The sequence below is a fragment of the Gymnoscopelus microlampas genome (genome assembly GCF_963454915.1).
Source record: "Gymnoscopelus microlampas genome assembly, chromosome: 11".
Lineage (NCBI taxonomy): Eukaryota > Metazoa > Chordata > Actinopteri > Myctophiformes > Myctophidae > Gymnoscopelus > Gymnoscopelus microlampas.
The window spans coordinates 21,393,383-21,410,501 of NC_139948.1; the positions used below are offsets into that span (position 1 = coordinate 21,393,383).

The following is a 17,119-nucleotide window of genomic DNA, read 5'->3' on the forward strand; positions in this document are numbered from 1 at the left end:
CTTGAGAATTTCCAATACTTTTACTTCTACTCCACTACATCTCAGACACTCGGAGGCAAATATTGTTTTTTTTTTACTCCACTTCAATTATTTGAAAACTTTAGTTACTTTGAACATTTTGATTATTATTACAAAACATCCATTAACCTTTCAGCTCTATTTAAACTGTGGCTATTTGAGAGCGAGAGCTCCGCCTCTTTGTGTGAGGAATTAAAACAATAGACTAGTCTAGGGAGGCTATGATTTCAAAAAGTCAGTACTTTACTGCAGTCCAAGAATAATGTAGCCTACGGTTGATTCTTGGTTCTTTTAAGCCGCCACTATCGCGACAATCTTTCGATGCACTGATAATTAATGATTGTATTGCCTTCTACTCTAATAAAATATGTTCAACAGACGGAAATTATTTGATTTGCTCCACTGCGCCCTCTACAGATCTGGTCAATATCAATGACCATTGACCAGATCTGTAGAGGGCGCAGTGGAGCAAATCAAATAATATCCGTCTGGTGGACATATTTTATTTTAAGCCCAAAAAATGTATTATACAGAGGAGGTGGGGTACCGAGAGGCTTCCCGCCGTGGAGAATAGACTTTCAACAATACAAAACAGCCTTTGTTTCAGTTAGTAGCTAAGTAGTTTTGTTTATTTATTTTTTACTAAAGACGGAGACCTCGCACGGCAGTGGAATGTTCGGTCTATGAGCAGAGCAGCGCGCCTGGCAGGGCGTTAGAGAGAACTCACTGACGCTCTGGACCAGGGCTATGGAGGTATTCTGTTCTGTCACTGATGATGAGTGAGCAGTTTTACAACATGTGCAAATAACATGGCCAAGGACGAAGAAAAGAGGAAACGTCTCAAAGAGCTCCTGGACAGACCTGGAAATGGCAGTTGCGCCGACTGCGGAGCCGCAGGTAATGGTATGACCGTTTGAAGTCTCGTGTCGAAAATAGCAGACCTGCAAGCTCACAAGGCGTCGCGGGCGCGACGCCTTGTGAGCTTGCAGGTCTGCTATTTTCGGCGCGCGACACCGCCGTGATGCCTGCAGTGTAGAAATACTCCGTGACAAGTAAAAGTCCGTAATTCCATTTTACTAAAAGTACAAAAGTATTGGTACCAAAATGTACTTAAAGTGCCAAAAGTAAAAGTACCCATTATGCAGAATGTCCCGTTTAAAGTTTTCAAATGTATACAATGTATATACATCTTTTGAAAATAGCAGATCTACAAGCTCACAACAGGTGCTTAGATCGGCTATTTTCAAATAGCCAAAGTTTAAATAGGGCTGAAGCATAGACTGTGGGCTGAAGTGGTAAATGTAGTAACTAGTAACTAAAGTTGAAAATTACAATATTTGCCTCTGAGATGTAGTGGAGTAGAAGTAAAAGTATAAACAAATTGAAATACTGCAGTAAAGTATAAATACCTCAAATGTGTACTTAAGTAGGCCTACTGTACTTGAGTACATGTAGGCTGCTTAGTTACTTCCCACCACTGGGTTTTAGGAGTTTGTGTGCAGCTCCTCAGGTGTTGGAACAGTGAAGTTGACATGACACTGTGAAAATATAAAATGCTGTGTTCACAAACTCTTGAGGGTTAAACAGTTAAAACAGTTAAAAATATGGGGGGTCCCCACTTCAAATATGATTATTTTGGGGGGTCACGGCCTGAAAAGGTTGAGAATCACAGGTCTAAAAATGGAAGAGAAGAGAGCTTCTCTTGTGAGGAGGCTACTGTGATTCTTTCTTTTCTTTTTTTGCAGTATGCATACTATAGGCTTACGAGTAGGATCATTTGGTTGTTTATAAAGCAAATAAAAGATAATCTTACACTAATGGCACCCACAAAATGTTACATTCATCCATCTATTCTACATCTAGGCTGTAGTGTGTTTGTTTTTGCACCTCCTTATGTTTGGGGAAACAGATTTGAATTCAGTTGAAACGGCATGCTGCTGACTTAGTGCATACAGGCTACTATAGCCTATATGTGATCACACTCACACTGACAGCATGACCTTTTCACACACACACACACACACACACACACACACACACACACACACACACACACACCCCATGTTTATGGCACACACACACACACACACACACACACACACACACACACACACACACACACACACACACACACACACACACACACACACACACACACACACACACACACACACACACACACTATGTGGACTGTTTATGTTTATTATTATCCTATTATATATTAAGGAAACCCCTGTCTGTGTCAGTCAGTGGGTCTGTTCTGCATTTCTTCTCCTCAGTGGGTTGAGCAATTGATCTGAACTTGCACACAGGCATTGACCATTAGCTTATGCAGACGGTGAGGAAGCCATTTTCTCACTTTCCCAAAATGTAAGCTGTTTATTTGTGTCTTTGTATAAACACCAAAGATTAGTTCAGGCTATGGGATCTGTTGTCATGGTGACACCCCCGCCCCGGGATCTCTAGCCGCTGTCTAGACGTGGCTTTTACACACACACACCTGCAAACTTTCACCTGCAAAAAAAATCTAGGTTGGCGTGTGGCACACGCCAACAGGATTACATTATTCTTCAATTACTCTTCAAAACGTGAACTATGCACGAGCACATAATCCAAAAGTCTGCATAAAGTTTGGCTGCGCACATGTGGATTAGTGTGGGGGTGTGGATTAGTTATCATTATCTTTGAGGTTCGGCCATGTTCACGTTTTCATATTGAAAATCATTTGTGTTTGCTCTATTTTAGGTCTATGATAGGGTATGTTGCTTCTGCAAATAATTTCCCCACTCACTCTACTCTATGACCTAAATACGATACAACTTTATTGTCAGCTTTCACTGAAATTTGCTTTGTGTCCATGACGTCACCGCTCAAGATACAGGCAGACATACACAATACGTTACACAAAGTACATTACAGGACATACATCACAGAAGCAGACAGAAACAAGAACAGTAGAACAAATCCTCTTGGTTTACCGATTTTGGTTTAAAAGCAGAACAGACTGATGTACAAAAGTTCTTTAGCCTGTTTTTCTTATATTTAGGGACTCTAAACCGCCTCCTGGAGGGCATCAGTTGATATTCATCATTTAAAACATGTAAGGGGTCAGAGGAGATGCTCTTTGCCAGTCTAAGCATGCTATTGATCTGGGCTTCTTTAAAGGAACGTAACACATCCTCAACTGGCCTACCAACTATTTTAGCGCAGATCTTAATTTGGCTATACAGTTTGTTCTTATATACCATTGATAGGCTGTTAAACCAGGCCGTGCTACAGTACAACATCACAGTTTGAACAACAGACGTATAGAAAAGAGACAAGAAAATAAATGAGTTACCTCAGAGTAACTCATTTGTTATGATGGTTAACTTGGTTTGTTGCTGCATCTGCATGACACAGATAGAACCGGGTGCTGAGCTGTAGACAAGCGTCTTGTCACTTCATGGCATGGGTGTGACATTGTGATTGCACACAAGGAAGTTGAGTTTTGCTGCAATGCTATATATATATTTGTCATGATAGAAGTAACACAGTCAAAGCTCAGTGATAGTGTATCCCAATGGTTTTCCAACAGTGTGCCATGAGACAAGTCCAGGTGTGCCGTGGGATTCTGTGGCATCCACACATGATTATCGCAATAAAACTATGTAAAATATTTTGAAGAATATTTTCATTTACTATAGTGTTTATGCACACTAATTTCCCCAACACAGAGGCAAATTCTATCCTAAAAGAGAAAGTGAAACTAGGCAATCTGCAGCACGCAATGCAATTTGAGAGCTTAAACTTACCGATGTGCCTTGAAACGTTGACTTGCCCATTGGTGGTCACACAAAATATATGTTTTGATGCTAATTGGTGATGTTACCGATGTGTAATGTATTGTATGTATTGTAGGTCTCGTTGATCAATTGAGTACAATGGACCACAATGGAAACAAGCCCCCCAGGGCTTTTTCCGTATAATTTTAGCAGAGCTTTTTTTTGACTGTACTGCCGTACTGTTAACAGACATGTTAATAAAGTGTTCATTCAATCAATCAATCAATTGCCTCTCAGTACATAAGTGTCAAGTGTCAATAATTTAGCATCATCTTCATAATCGATTCCATGTTGAAAGATGTTCATACATTTTATTTTTTCCCCCCCAAAATAGCGTAAACAGCAGCCTATAGTGACAGCCCAAGGTGTGTGTGCTGTGTTGCAGGTCCAGAGTGGGCTTCCTGCACGCTGGGTGTGTTTGTGTGTCAGAGCTGCTCAGGTCTCCACAGGAACATCCCTCTGATCAGCAGAGTCAAGTCTGTCCTACACGACTCCTGGAGCACCTCAGAGGTGGAGGTAAGAGCATTACACGTGTGTGTGTGTGTGTGTGTGTGTGTGTGTGTGTGTGTGTGTGTGTGTGTGTGTGTGTGTGTGTGTGTGTGTGTGTGTGTGTGTGTGTGTGTGTGTGTGTGTGTGTGTGTGTGTGCGTGCGTGCGTGTACCCTACGGGGTGCCGACAACGTGTGCCGACACAAAATACACACACACAACAAACACATATGTAACACTTTCTCTCCATTGTTCTGCAGCACATGGTGTCCATGGGTAACGGCGCTGCCAGGGCCAAGTATGAACAGAAGGTGCCGGCGTTCTATTACCAACCTACACACACAGACTGCACGTAAGTGATGATGCAATTAAGCAGACGCTCTTATCCAGCGACTAACAATAAGCAAGGTAATCACATACAGTACATAGAATGCAGAGAGACAGTGTAGTGCCTTGAGAAACTAGAATCCCAGGTAAACCAAGAACCTCGCATCAGTTTAAACAATATAGGCTACTATCAAAATAGTAATCTGTACATGGACACTATAGGATACCAGGTAAACAATGGACCTAGCATCTGTTTAAAATGTAAACAGATGCTTCGGGAAACGGTGTTGTTGCTCATGGGGATGCATTTTAGATGTGCAGCTGACCTTTCAAATTATTGAAAGAAATTATGCAAAATGTTTTGGCGACCCAACCGTGGGTCGTGACCCAGTCTTTAGGAAACAAAGTAACCTGCTATCTAAATTACATTCTTAACATTGTGGTCAAGACAAACAAGCCTAAGCAACAAAAACACGAGAACGAATGACCAAGGTATGTCTGCATGGTAGTCATATCTTGTCAGTCAGTCGTTAGCATCAATTGTGGCATTGTGCATTTATGGTAAATGGTGTGCATTTAGCCGTTACCACCTTTATCTGAAGCGCTTCACATTCACCCACACACACAACAGTGTGTTCAGTGTCTTGCTAAAGGACATTCGACATGGTGCCAGTAGGAACGGGAATGTTAGTAGTAGGAACCTTCAGAAAAAAACAAAACAACTGTTGCCGCCTCTGTTTTTTTAATTTCCTAGGCCTTATGGAACAGAGGGACACAATTTATATGAATGGCTCACATCAAGCCTGATTTACATCGTTGTACGATGGTATTGCGCATCGAAAATAGCTGATCTACAAGCTCACAATGCGTCGCATCATGACATGTTGTGACTCTGAGCTTGTCGATCATTAGTCGTATGTATTGGATGGGTCTGGGTTGAGTGAACAACAGTGGTTCTAAAATAGTGATTGCAGGAAGATGAGGCAAACAGTGTTTGACTGGCTTTTCAGTGTTTACTCACTGAATGTTGCCTGGAGGCTTGACATCCATGTAAGTTAATGAGACATTCCGAATGAATTAAACTCCAGCATGAAGTAAACAAACAGCCAATAGTTTAACGGCGAATTCTTCTGCAGACTCCTCCGGGAACAGTGGATCCGAGCCAGATATGAAAGGAACGAGTTCATATATGTGGAGAGGCAGGAGCCCTATTCAGCTGGTAAGAATCAAGCATGTGCACGTACGCACTCACGCACGCACGCACGCACGCACGCACGCACGCACGCACGCAGGCTATGAATTTCCTTTGTAATTTCGTATTTCGTATGTAAGCTGAATACCTAGTATACAAGGTCTGCACTTGTCCACCTGTAGTAGTGCACACAACAGGCAATGTAACAGTGGTTTCGGCGAAGAGAATCCGCTTTGGGAATCACACCTCTCGTAGCAGCAGGCCAGTGATGTTATTTGGCTGAGTGGGCCTGTAATGAGCCTTGTGACAGCTGGGGAACGGCAGGACAGTGTCACAGTGGTGTGGTAGGTATACTGTAGGTCATAGCCCAGTAGGCACCACTGCCCAGTGCTCATTTACCGTATATAGCCCAGCCCAATTAGAGTGCTACTGTAACTGAGCCCTTCCTTTGGCATGTATACAGCAGTGAAACTGTTAGGACTAGAACTGCCCTTTGAGGCTCATTTATACTTAATCAAGCTGGCATTGGGACATCGAACAGTCATTATTTATTTCCCCCGATGATACACTTCTGCTCTTTGTACTGCTCTGCTCTGCCTAGTTGTCAGAGAAAAAAATGTTGGCATTGTACATTTTTGCAAAGCACAGATACAATGAATGCTGATGTTTCTAAACCAAAAATATATTTCATGTCAACATTTCTTGTTGACTCAACATAGTGTCATTTACTTTCATTGCCAAGTATTACATGTGCAATAAATACATTATAACTGATGACTACAATATTTTATGCAACTCGGATGGCACTGAGTTGACAGCGTAGCAATTGCCCTCGCTTGTCTCTAGCGTCGCTCGGGCGCACCTCATGGGGCTCAAGCCCGCTTCTGCCTTGTTTTCTATGCCAACATTTTCAATGTGTCGATATAGTCCACATTGTTAAAAGAAGAGTGCAATACCACATTCTGCTACACCAATGCCCATCTGAGTGTAACAAATGTTTTTTTAACCATTCAATGAACCCATAGCATCCCTAATTTAGACATTTGGTATAGAGGGAAATACCTAGTATAGAGCCCTAGGGGACCCTGGGCTCTGGAGTCCTGTTACTGCACAGCAACATCTGAGTAGTTACTCAAACTGCTTCAAGGTTAGGGTAAGGTTAAGGGTTAGGAATAGGGTTAGTTAGTTATAAGTGCCAGTCGGACCAACGGGAGGTCACAATAGTGGGCCGTCGGAATAATGCCATCAGAAGTCCAGGTGCCTTCCTGACAGCCTGTTGATGCAGGGTGCCCTTGACCAGTGTTTTCATTTTACATACCTTTCGGCAAGCTGTGTCACCTGTGTGTCTGAGTCTGGGGCGTTATGGTCATCATACATTCCGACTGCACAGGTTACCCTGACCTCAGTTTGACTATGATATGTATCCTTTACATGGCCTGTGTTGTCAAACTAAAACGCGCACACACACACACACACGCACGCACACACACACACACACACACACACACACACACACACACACACACACACACACACACACACACACACACACACACACACACACACACACACACACACACACACACACACACACACACACACACACACACACACACACACACACAGTCACACAGTGCCTCATGACGGTCCAACCCTCAATCCTACCCTGTCTGCCTCTCTCTCCCTCTCTTTCTCTCTCTCTCTCTCACACTCACTCACTCACTCACTCACTCACTCACTCACTCACTCACTCACTCACTCACTCACTCACTCAATGGTGTGTTGTTTTGTGCAGTGTAGGGGTTCAAGAGCATGTGGCTGTGTCTCTGCCTCTGGAGAAGAATGCCTCCTTTTGTATTCCCTGTAAAACCGCTCCAGGATTCTAGTGCAACTAGCCCTGGGAAACCAGCAATTGAAAAAAATGTCATTCATATACTGTATAAACCCCAAAAATGCTGCGTGTAGGACTTTTATTTTATATTATACATAAACAGCCTCCCTACATGATGAATATAACATTCATAACAGTATGCCTTCTTTGTCTTGTGGAGACGCACATACATACATACATACACACTGAGTATAATTAATGCTTACATACATGCACGCAAGCCTGTGTGTGTGTGTGTGTGTGTGTGTGTGTGTGTGTGTGTGTGTGTGTGTGTGTGTGTGTGTGTGTGTGTGTGTGTGTGTGTGTGTGTGTGTGTGTGTGTGTGTGTGTGTGTGTGTGTGTTTACACTCATGATTTGCATGTTGTATCTCACTAGAAGTTCGGGCCGCTACGCGGCCCGAACGTCTAGCGTGACGCGTCGTTCACTTTGCAGTGCCACCTTACAGGCACCTCACAGTGTGAGAGAGAGTTTTGTGCTCTCCTAAATCCACGGCAGGCTTTGAAAGTACCCACTTCAGAAAGAGGTGACGTGCATCACCTCTCCAATGACCAAAACCCACTTTGTGATTACTCAGACCTGGTATGGCAGACCTGTGGGGAGTGTGCAGTGGTGTACAATGTGAAAAGATAGTTGAAATCGCAGGAGATGAAGTTAGCAGTTTATTTGTGTAAAGGGTGGATAAGAATGAAATGGTGTGAAAGACAGTGGCGACAGGTTGTCAGGTCCACAGGTTGTCATGGCAGAGCCTGCAGAATGGGAGAAAAGGAGAAGGCAGGAGTCAAGCAGACAATGTGAGACGTCCACCATGGATCATGTGATAGTGAAGGCAGTGATTTTTGTGTGAAGTTGTAGGCATTGTTGGTTATGTTGAGCAATGAGAAATGACACATGGAAGAATGCAACAGCCTTACTTACCTCAGTGGGGAAGAAGCACTTTTGTGAAAACCACGTTTTCCGTGACGTTTTCAGTGTGGTTTTCCTGCTGGTGTATGGCATACTTTAGGCGTGCTGGGTCACCCGTTCTTGAGCTGGCAACATATAGTTGTCCGTGAGTGAAGACAGGGGATCGAAGCCAGACCCCAACTGTTGTAAGTGTCTGGCCTTGTGATTTGTTGATGGTGGTGGCGAAAGCAGTGCGGACTGGAAACTGTCGCCTGGCCCAGTCAAAAGTGAAAAGTCCAGCATCTGGGATGATGACTTGAATGATGCAGATTTATGCAGGCTGCATATTCTGCTTAAAGAAGAAACAAACAAAAAGCGACAGAGATATATGCCATATATGGGCATAAAAGGACACATACAAACAGATACATAGATCCCCATATATGGGCATGAAAGGGAAACAGACAGACAGATCCAGAGATCTCCATAATAAAGTCAAAACGGGTCCAATGTGATGTCATGCTGTCGTGAGATTACGTCACACTGGCGTTGTGTCCATATTCGGGACGACCGTCTCATCGTCATCGTCGTCTTGGTAACAGGTTGGTTTGTTGTGATGATGTAGTGTAAAGTTTCAGACAGACAGTAAGAGTGATGCAGTGTTGCATCACTCTTGCCAGATTGCAACGTACATACATACATACATACAACGGACAACCGACGTGGCGCAGGATTCAAATTGTAAGGTAATATTTGCGTCACAAAGAGAATAATAGGCCACAATTTGTTTAGTCTCTCCTGTCTAGACGTGAACCATTTAGACATTTGATAACACAAGTAAAGACAACGTAAACTGAAGTCTGACGTGAAATAAGGCTTCTTTTTGTGTGTGTGTGTCTTCTCTCTCCGTCCATCCGCTCTGTCTGTGGATTGGGACCCCCTGTGCCTCCTTTTCCTGGCAGGCTACAGAGAGGGGTTCCTGTGGAAGCGAGGCAGAGACAACGGACAGTACCTCAGCCGAAGGTTTGTACTGTCCGAGCGGGAGGGCGTCCTGAAGTACTTCAACAAGCATGACGTGAGCATATCCTCTCTCTCTCTGCCTTCCCCAATCTGTTCCCGTTCTCCTCCTCTTTCTCTGTCCATGATGTCTTTCTCTCTACCCAAAATACTCAGTGTACAACAGTGTTTCCCAAACACTGGGTTCGAGACCCATTTGTGGGTCGCGGACACATTCTATGAGTCGCAAGTAAATATTTTTGTTTCTTTTACGGAATTCCTTAAAAAAATTGTTGATAACAAAGACAACAAAAAAAATCGATCTGGGGGTCCCCAGCAAATATAGCATCAGTCATTTTAACCACTTTGACCATATTTTATACTTTGGCTATTCACGCGGTATGAGCTTGTAGATCTGCTATTTTTGAAAAATCGTGAACATCTTTGCAAATCTTTATATATATATTTCAAATATATATCGGCCAAATATATATCAATTTGGGGGTCCTTGGCACAAAAAAGCGAAAGCGGGGAGCAAAGCATAACTATAGGCCTATACATAGATAAGGGGGGGAGAGCTTGTAGGACCAAGCTGTATTCAAAACAATAATTTCCAGGCCTGGCTGTGCCATGGAGTCTTGACTCTATGAGATTCAGATGGTCAGAATAATAACAGAATAACATATCGTCTCTGTCGGGTGGAAACCTCATACTCTATGTCCCAAACTGTTACTTTTCAGGATTCAAATTCAAAAGTAGCGAAAGTAGCAGATCTACAAGCTCAAATGAGCCGCTTGGCGCCGCGTTTCGAGCTTGTAGATCTGCTACTTTTTATGCTTTCGTGTGACGCTGGAGTATGATCAAGTAGGGTATTAATTTACGGGGGAAAAAAATATTTGCCCTGTAACATAGACACGTAGCATTAGAGAGTTAAACTACCTGTGGAACTTTCTTTCTTTCTTTCTTTCTTTCTTTCACTCTCACTTCCCTCTCTTCCTCTCAAGGCCAGAGAGCCCAAAGCAGTGATGCAAATCCATACCCTGAATGCCACCTTCCAGCCAACTAAAATCGGCAATGCCCACGGCCTCCAGATCACCCATCTGAAGGGCAACAGCACGAGGAACATCTTTGTTTACCATGAGGATGGCAAGGTGAGTCAAGCAGCTCTGTGGAAGAGAAGTATAAGAAAGGATGAGTTTAAGAGGATCTGTGGACGCAAGAAGTGGAGCAGGTCTCCCTCTGCTGGTAGAAGTGTGTTAATGCAATCCCCATGGTGGCGTGAATGAACACAGGGCAGCAAAGAGGACTCTTGCCTTTAGGATGGCCAAATGCGCATTCTGCAAATACAAATGCATATCCAATGCTTTGTGTTTCAGTGTTTCAGAGGACAAATAATTGTAATTGTTACTAAGGGAAGGGGGGTATTTTTGTCACAGTTTATTAGCACATAGTTACATGAAATTTGTACTCTGTCTGCATTTAACCCATCCTAACTATTACGTGGACAGTGGGAACCCAGGAGGAGCAGTGAGAGGTTAACTAGCGAACCGGGGAACTTCGGATTCCCAGACGGCCTCTGCCATGGCATGGGGCTGGCTAGGTTTCCAGGCTTGGAAAGTTGGCCTTCCAAGCCTGGTATGGGGCAGTGCCCCATAGGCTACCATGGCACACGCTCTCTACATTTCCTCAATGTAGAGAGCGTGTGCCATTTTGGCAGAGATACATTCTGACTGGGTCACGGGTCAGGATATATCTCTGAACTGCTCATACATAATGAGCATAAGTGACAGGCATGAGCACTGATTTGGCTCTGACCTGGGTTTTTCGTATTTGTCCCACATAAAAATAAATAAATACATTGAATATGTTGTAGTGTCTAAAACTGCTTTTTTTTAAAAATATTGTGTCTCGTGTCTGTATACTTTCCCACTCGGTGCCACTTGTAGATCTGCTATTTTTGAAAAATCCCTAGCACCACATATTTTTGAGATGGGGGTCCGCAGCCAAATACCTATCATTTTGGGGGTCCTTGACATGAAAACGTTTGAGAACCACTGATGTACAGTGCTGTATGTCAGTCAACCTGCTGTCTCCTGTTGTTTCCTGAAGGAAATGGTGGACTGGTTCAACGCCATCCGAGCCGCCCGGTTTCACTACCTGCAGGTGGCTTTCCCTGGTGCCCAGGACGCTGATGTAGGTCAATGCATGTGATGATCATGCACAACCACAGGCATGCGTGCATGTGTGTGTGCGCACACGCACTCACACACACATACTGTCAGTCAGAAACCTTGCATCTCCATTTTTCAACTTTCTAACGCTTTTTTCCCCTCATTATTAATGCCCTACTTCATTGTATCACTGTGTTGCTCAAAAGTAGCCAATCTACAAGCTCACAATGTGTCACATTGCGTCACATTGGGGGCTTGTAGATCACCTATTTCCACTATTTTTTTTAAATCTTTGAAAGTGGAAGTGGTTAAAGGAGTAGTTCAGCCAAAGAAATACTTATTTTCTATCAATTACACACCCCATGAAGCCTTGAATTCATGGAGATTTTTTTGTTTTTGTTTCATTCCTGTGCCAATAATTTGATGACGAGGAGACTCAAAGAGTCTCCATTGAGTCTCCTACTGAGCGGTTGGTCGACAAAAACAAAAACATTTCCATGAATTCAAGGCTTCATGGGGTGTTTAATTGATAGAAAATAAGTAATCTTTTGAGTGAACTACGCCTACGACTAAACTATTTAACTAATGATAAGGATTAACAAGACTTTTGCCCCTGTGTTTGTCTAGTTGGTGCCAAAACTAACCAAGAATTTCATGAAAGAGGGTTACATGGAGAAGACCGGTCCAAAGGTGAGGCGCCTCCCTGTTCTTATGCAACTAAACTCCGCTGTAGGGCTGCAACTGTCCATTATTTTCTTACCAATTATTTTTCAGATTAATCGAATAATTGAGAGTAACTGGAATTAAGATAATGTAACTAAGCTGTCTCAAATTCACCTCTGTTTCTCTCCAACAGCAAACCGAGGGCTTTAAGAAGAGATGGTTCAGCATGGATGACAGGAGACTCATGTACTTCAAAGATCCACTGGTAGGATTTTAAACTGCCTGTCCCAATGTCCGAAATGATTAAAACTTCTCGGACATCTGATAAAAAAACAATGATACTAACACAGAGGTTCCATACCAAGAGACAGGCAAGCATGACACGGATCTGAAATCACAAACCCCCTGAGCAGAGCATGAAATACAGTTATTACATGAAAATAACAATGAACCTTTGATGCATAATTAAACTACCACATATCATAGCGCAATCCGTAGAACCACAGTAGAATCCACAAATCATCCTAATAACAATGAGAACTAAATGCCACAGGGAGGAGGCCGGGGAGGTGGAGGAATTTTGACAATGACAGCTGACAACCGGCATTGACAGCCTAGCACGTAGAATGAACAGTGAACAGAGGGCTGCTTAAATGAAGCGCCAGAGATGCACTGTGGGAATGAGGGCGTGAGTGAGTTGGCTTGTAGCGAATGATAATGACGTGAGGTTAAACGTACTGACTTGTGGGAGTATGTATGAATTATGGAATGAATGGGGGGGGGGGGGGTCCGGGGAGAGTGAGCTAGCATGTAAACCGCCTGCCTTCCGCGCCTACAGGAACTATCACTACGCTGAATACACCATGTTAACTGAGGCTTTTTTCCCTGGCTGAAAAGTATTCGCCTAAAAACGCCCGAGTTGAAGACATTTCAGCCCCCTGCCCTCCCGCCTTCAAAAAACTAACAAGTTTCCACAAACAAATAACCAAATGTAGCTAAATTAGAAGTAAACAGTCTTTTGTGTCCGTTTAGCTCAGTTGGTATAGAGCACTCACCTTTCGACCACAAGGTCATGGGTTCGATCCCGGGCTCCGCCAACTCAGCTAATGAGTGGCACGGCACGGCTTAGGTGTGGCAAGTCATTCAGTAAGTACTGGGAGGTGATGGTAGGTGTTGTGCTCCACCTCAACATTCCTTCTCCCATGGGTCTACTCTAGCGCATTGTGAAACGGGGATAGACTCCCGCCGGTCTGACTGATACCGACAATAAACCTCTCCGACCTACTTACTTAAGAGGCAAACAAAACATAACTCCACTACAAAAACAAGGCTGAACTAAACTAACAGACCTAACTGAATGAGACATGAGAGAGACATATCTGGAGTCTTTTGTCATAGACAACTAACTACACCACATGACCTCATAAGTCCAGATCGGAGCCACGCCGTTCCCATGTTGGGGCAGCGGTCCACATAATTCCATTTTTACTCTGTGAAGGAGCCACGCCTAAGAGTCTTTAGGGTTGGGCCTTTGTATTTGTGTGTCTGGAGCTATTCTCACAAACCGCTGGACCGATCGGCGGCAAATAGTGTAAGTACTTCTGTGGCCTACAGGCTGCGTGTATGCAAAGTTTGGCACTGATGGGTCCAGTGGGTTGCGAGATTAGCTCTGGACAGACACACACAAGCTCACGTACGAACACACTCACACTCACACACGCACGCACACACGCACACACGCACGCACACGCACGCACGCACGCACGCACGCACGCACGCACGCACGCACGCACGCACGCACACACACACACACACACACACACACACACACACACACACACACACACACACACACACACACACACACACTCACACTCACACACAGACCCTCTCATAGATGGCTGGCCTCTTGCAGAGCCAATGCTGTACCGGGTTTTGTGATGTTATATATTTGCATAATCAGCTTTGCTTGCGTTTGTTTGCGTTCTAAAACAGTGACTTTGAGAACTGTTACCATGCAGTATGAATCAATTATACTGCATTTTGGCTTTATCAGGATATTACATTATGGCAAGGTAACTACACAACACAAAACCTCTACCAAAGTGTAATTTTGCTTTAAATACTTCATGTTCTTTTAAATGACACTACCTGCACTTTCTGGGATCCCTGTTGTCCAGGATGCCTTCGCACGAGGCGAGGTTTTCATCGGCAGCAAGGAGAACAACTACACCGTCCACCCCGGCCTCCCCTCGGCCACGCAGAGCTACCACTGGCAGTTTGGAATCACCATGGTAACGCCAGACAGGAAGTTTGTCCTTGCCTGTGAGACGGAGGCAGAGCAGGTGGGCTGGATGGCTGCGTTCCAGAGTGTGATCGACCGACCAATGCTGCCGCAGGAGTATGCAGGTATAGATACATCCCTTGTCCCCGTGCCAAGCTGGGAGTCCTGACAAATATCTCTAAAAGACTAGAATGTCCCGGTTTTAAACATTCACTACCAAATTGTCCCAGTTTTTGCCACAATTAAAATAATAACACTTGTTTTGAGTGCTTACATACAGTATAGATTTATCCTATTCTGTTTGGTTGAAAGGTGCAGTCACTAGGTGTGCTAATTGCTAATATAATTGCCCCCCATCCTGATCTGGGATAGGTGGGACAAAAAATGCCAAAGAAATAGTCAAAAGTTGTGGGGGGGAAGAAAACAGATCTACAAGCTCACAACACGACTTTTGAAAACGGATTTAAGTGATTAAGAGTTCGCTTTTTAAAATATATTTTTTTATGATCACCCAATGGTAGTTTGATCGTGCTCACCCAAAGCAGACGGACAACACATCTGCTTTGTTTTTCCTCTGTGCTGCTTTCATTTCTCGACCTCTCTGTTTCTACAGTGGAGGCCCATTTTAAGCACAAACCTTGAGGTCCAGTCTTTGTGCTGGAGAAACACAGGAGGGCAAGCAGACAGGACAGTGACGGAGGTGCAGGAGGCAGACAGTGGAGAGTCCCTTAACAGCGGTGTAGCCATACAAATGGAACATGAATTAAGGGTGGATACAGAGAAGCAGCTACAATCAAATCAAATCAACTCAAAGTGTATTTATATAGCACTCTTAACATGACCAGGTCAACCAAAGCGCTGTCCAGGTAATAACAACAAAAAAAAGAGCAAACAATGCAATGTAAGCAGACAATAGCATACAATAAATAAGCACAAACAAACAAGCATTATCAAATGGAAAGACAGGGCTTACATCAGCTATCACTGAAGGCCAGGGAGAATAAATAAGTCTTTAATAAGGATTTAAAATTAGCTATCGACTGGGCAGCTTTGATGCGTATGGGCAGGTTATTCCAGAGCCTCGAAGGCCCGGCCACCCCTGTTTTTTTCCGTGGGACGGCACCTCCAGCAGCAGCTAGTCGGCCGACCTCAAGGATCTGGGTGGGGAGTGGTCGGAAACGAGATCTGCAAGGGACGGGGGTGCCAACCCATTTCACATTTTTTAAACAAACATTGAACCCTCAAAATCAATTCGGAAGCGGACAGGGAGCCAATGGAGCGAGGCCAGGACTGGAGTGATATGGTCTCGCTTTTTTTGTCCCAGTGAGAAGACGGGCAGCGGCGTTCTGGATCAGCTGCAAGCGCATTACTAACGTCTCATCAGCTCCGCTCCACTCCCATCATGTCCAGCCGCCGTGTCAGCTACTATACGTACGTGCCAATCTCGTCCTTCTGGAGTCCACCGGCTCTTCATTCCATGTTTTGGGACTTTTATGAATGTTGGCGTCACTAATCTATCTGCCTCTTGATGTGACTTACTTGAAAACACGGTTGAATTGTCCTGACCAGAATGTGTTTGAATTAGGGACACTTTGTGTAGGACTGAGGATCTGCTGCTGCTGCTGTTTGATGTGGGGAAAAGTGCTTTGTATATTTATTTTGTATTTGTTTTGAATGTAAAAGTATTGATGAAGCCACAATGTAATTTGTTAATGCAGTTAGTCAACATACTACTTGAAATCCAAACAGCTACTTCACACCTACCTACAATTAACTTATTTTACTGGGTATACCCAAATTAATGACTCCACTCTCCTCCCCAGGGAAGCCAAAATAGCATATTACAATTATAAATATCAAAACTAAGTGGATGTATTATTTTCTTCACATGTATCAGTATATATACATACAGTATGTATACGTATCAGTGTGTTTATTTATTAATAATGGTTAACAATTACATGTAGCTTAACAGAGAGTGTTGCAGAAAGTTGTGTTATTTTTGTGTTTTATAAAAGGGTTGAACGTAAAAAGCAGATGTGAAATTTAAATGACATTATTTCTGCCAGTATTTCTCAGTATTGAAAGACTCCAGCCCATACTTGATGACTTTATTTATTAGTTCACTTAAATCGACAAGAAACTCCATCACACTGAAATGTAATAAAACCCAAATAGATAACAATATAATACCTCAACATCAAGTTTGGAGAAGTGTAACAGCATGTAAACATTGAGAGTCTTGAGAGTCGCATGTGATTTCTACAGGAGAAATATAGGTATAAAATGTGTCCCACCTAGGGTTGCCAACTACCTGATAATCGAATAAGAGAAGATCGGCCGGGCGTCCATTATTTCCAATAGAAATTAGGGACGACCAGA

The 17,119-nt window shown here is 43.5% G+C and overlaps 1 protein-coding gene across 1 annotated transcript; it reads left to right on the top strand.

Annotated features, from left to right (window-relative positions):
- Positions 1-687: 687 nt before the first annotated feature.
- LOC311056155 (arf-GAP with dual PH domain-containing protein 1-like) lies at positions 688-16,751 on the top strand. Its single transcript, XM_084072577.1, has 11 exons — positions 688-915; positions 4,228-4,358; positions 4,591-4,682; positions 5,794-5,876; positions 9,586-9,698; positions 10,624-10,770; positions 11,729-11,812; positions 12,418-12,480; positions 12,647-12,718; positions 14,634-14,862; positions 15,351-16,751. Exons 1-11 carry the CDS (start codon positions 828-830, stop codon positions 15,377-15,379), a joined length of 1,131 nt encoding a protein of 376 aa, XP_083928703.1. The 5' UTR covers positions 688-827; the 3' UTR covers positions 15,380-16,751.
- Positions 16,752-17,119: the final 368 nt, after the last annotated feature.

Bases quoted from the DNA above. Each gene is read 5' to 3' on its own strand.
- LOC311056155 (XM_084072577.1), top strand. From the start codon at position 828: ATGGCCAAGGACGAAGAAAAGAGGAAACGTCTCAAAGAGCTCCTGGAC. The intron at 5,877-9,585 runs GTAAGAATCAAG...TTTTCCTGGCAG, and splicing joins GCAGGAGCCCTATTCAGCTG to GCTACAGAGAGGGGTTCCTG. The intron at 12,719-14,633 runs GTAGGATTTTAA...CCTGTTGTCCAG, and splicing joins TGTACTTCAAAGATCCACTG to GATGCCTTCGCACGAGGCGA.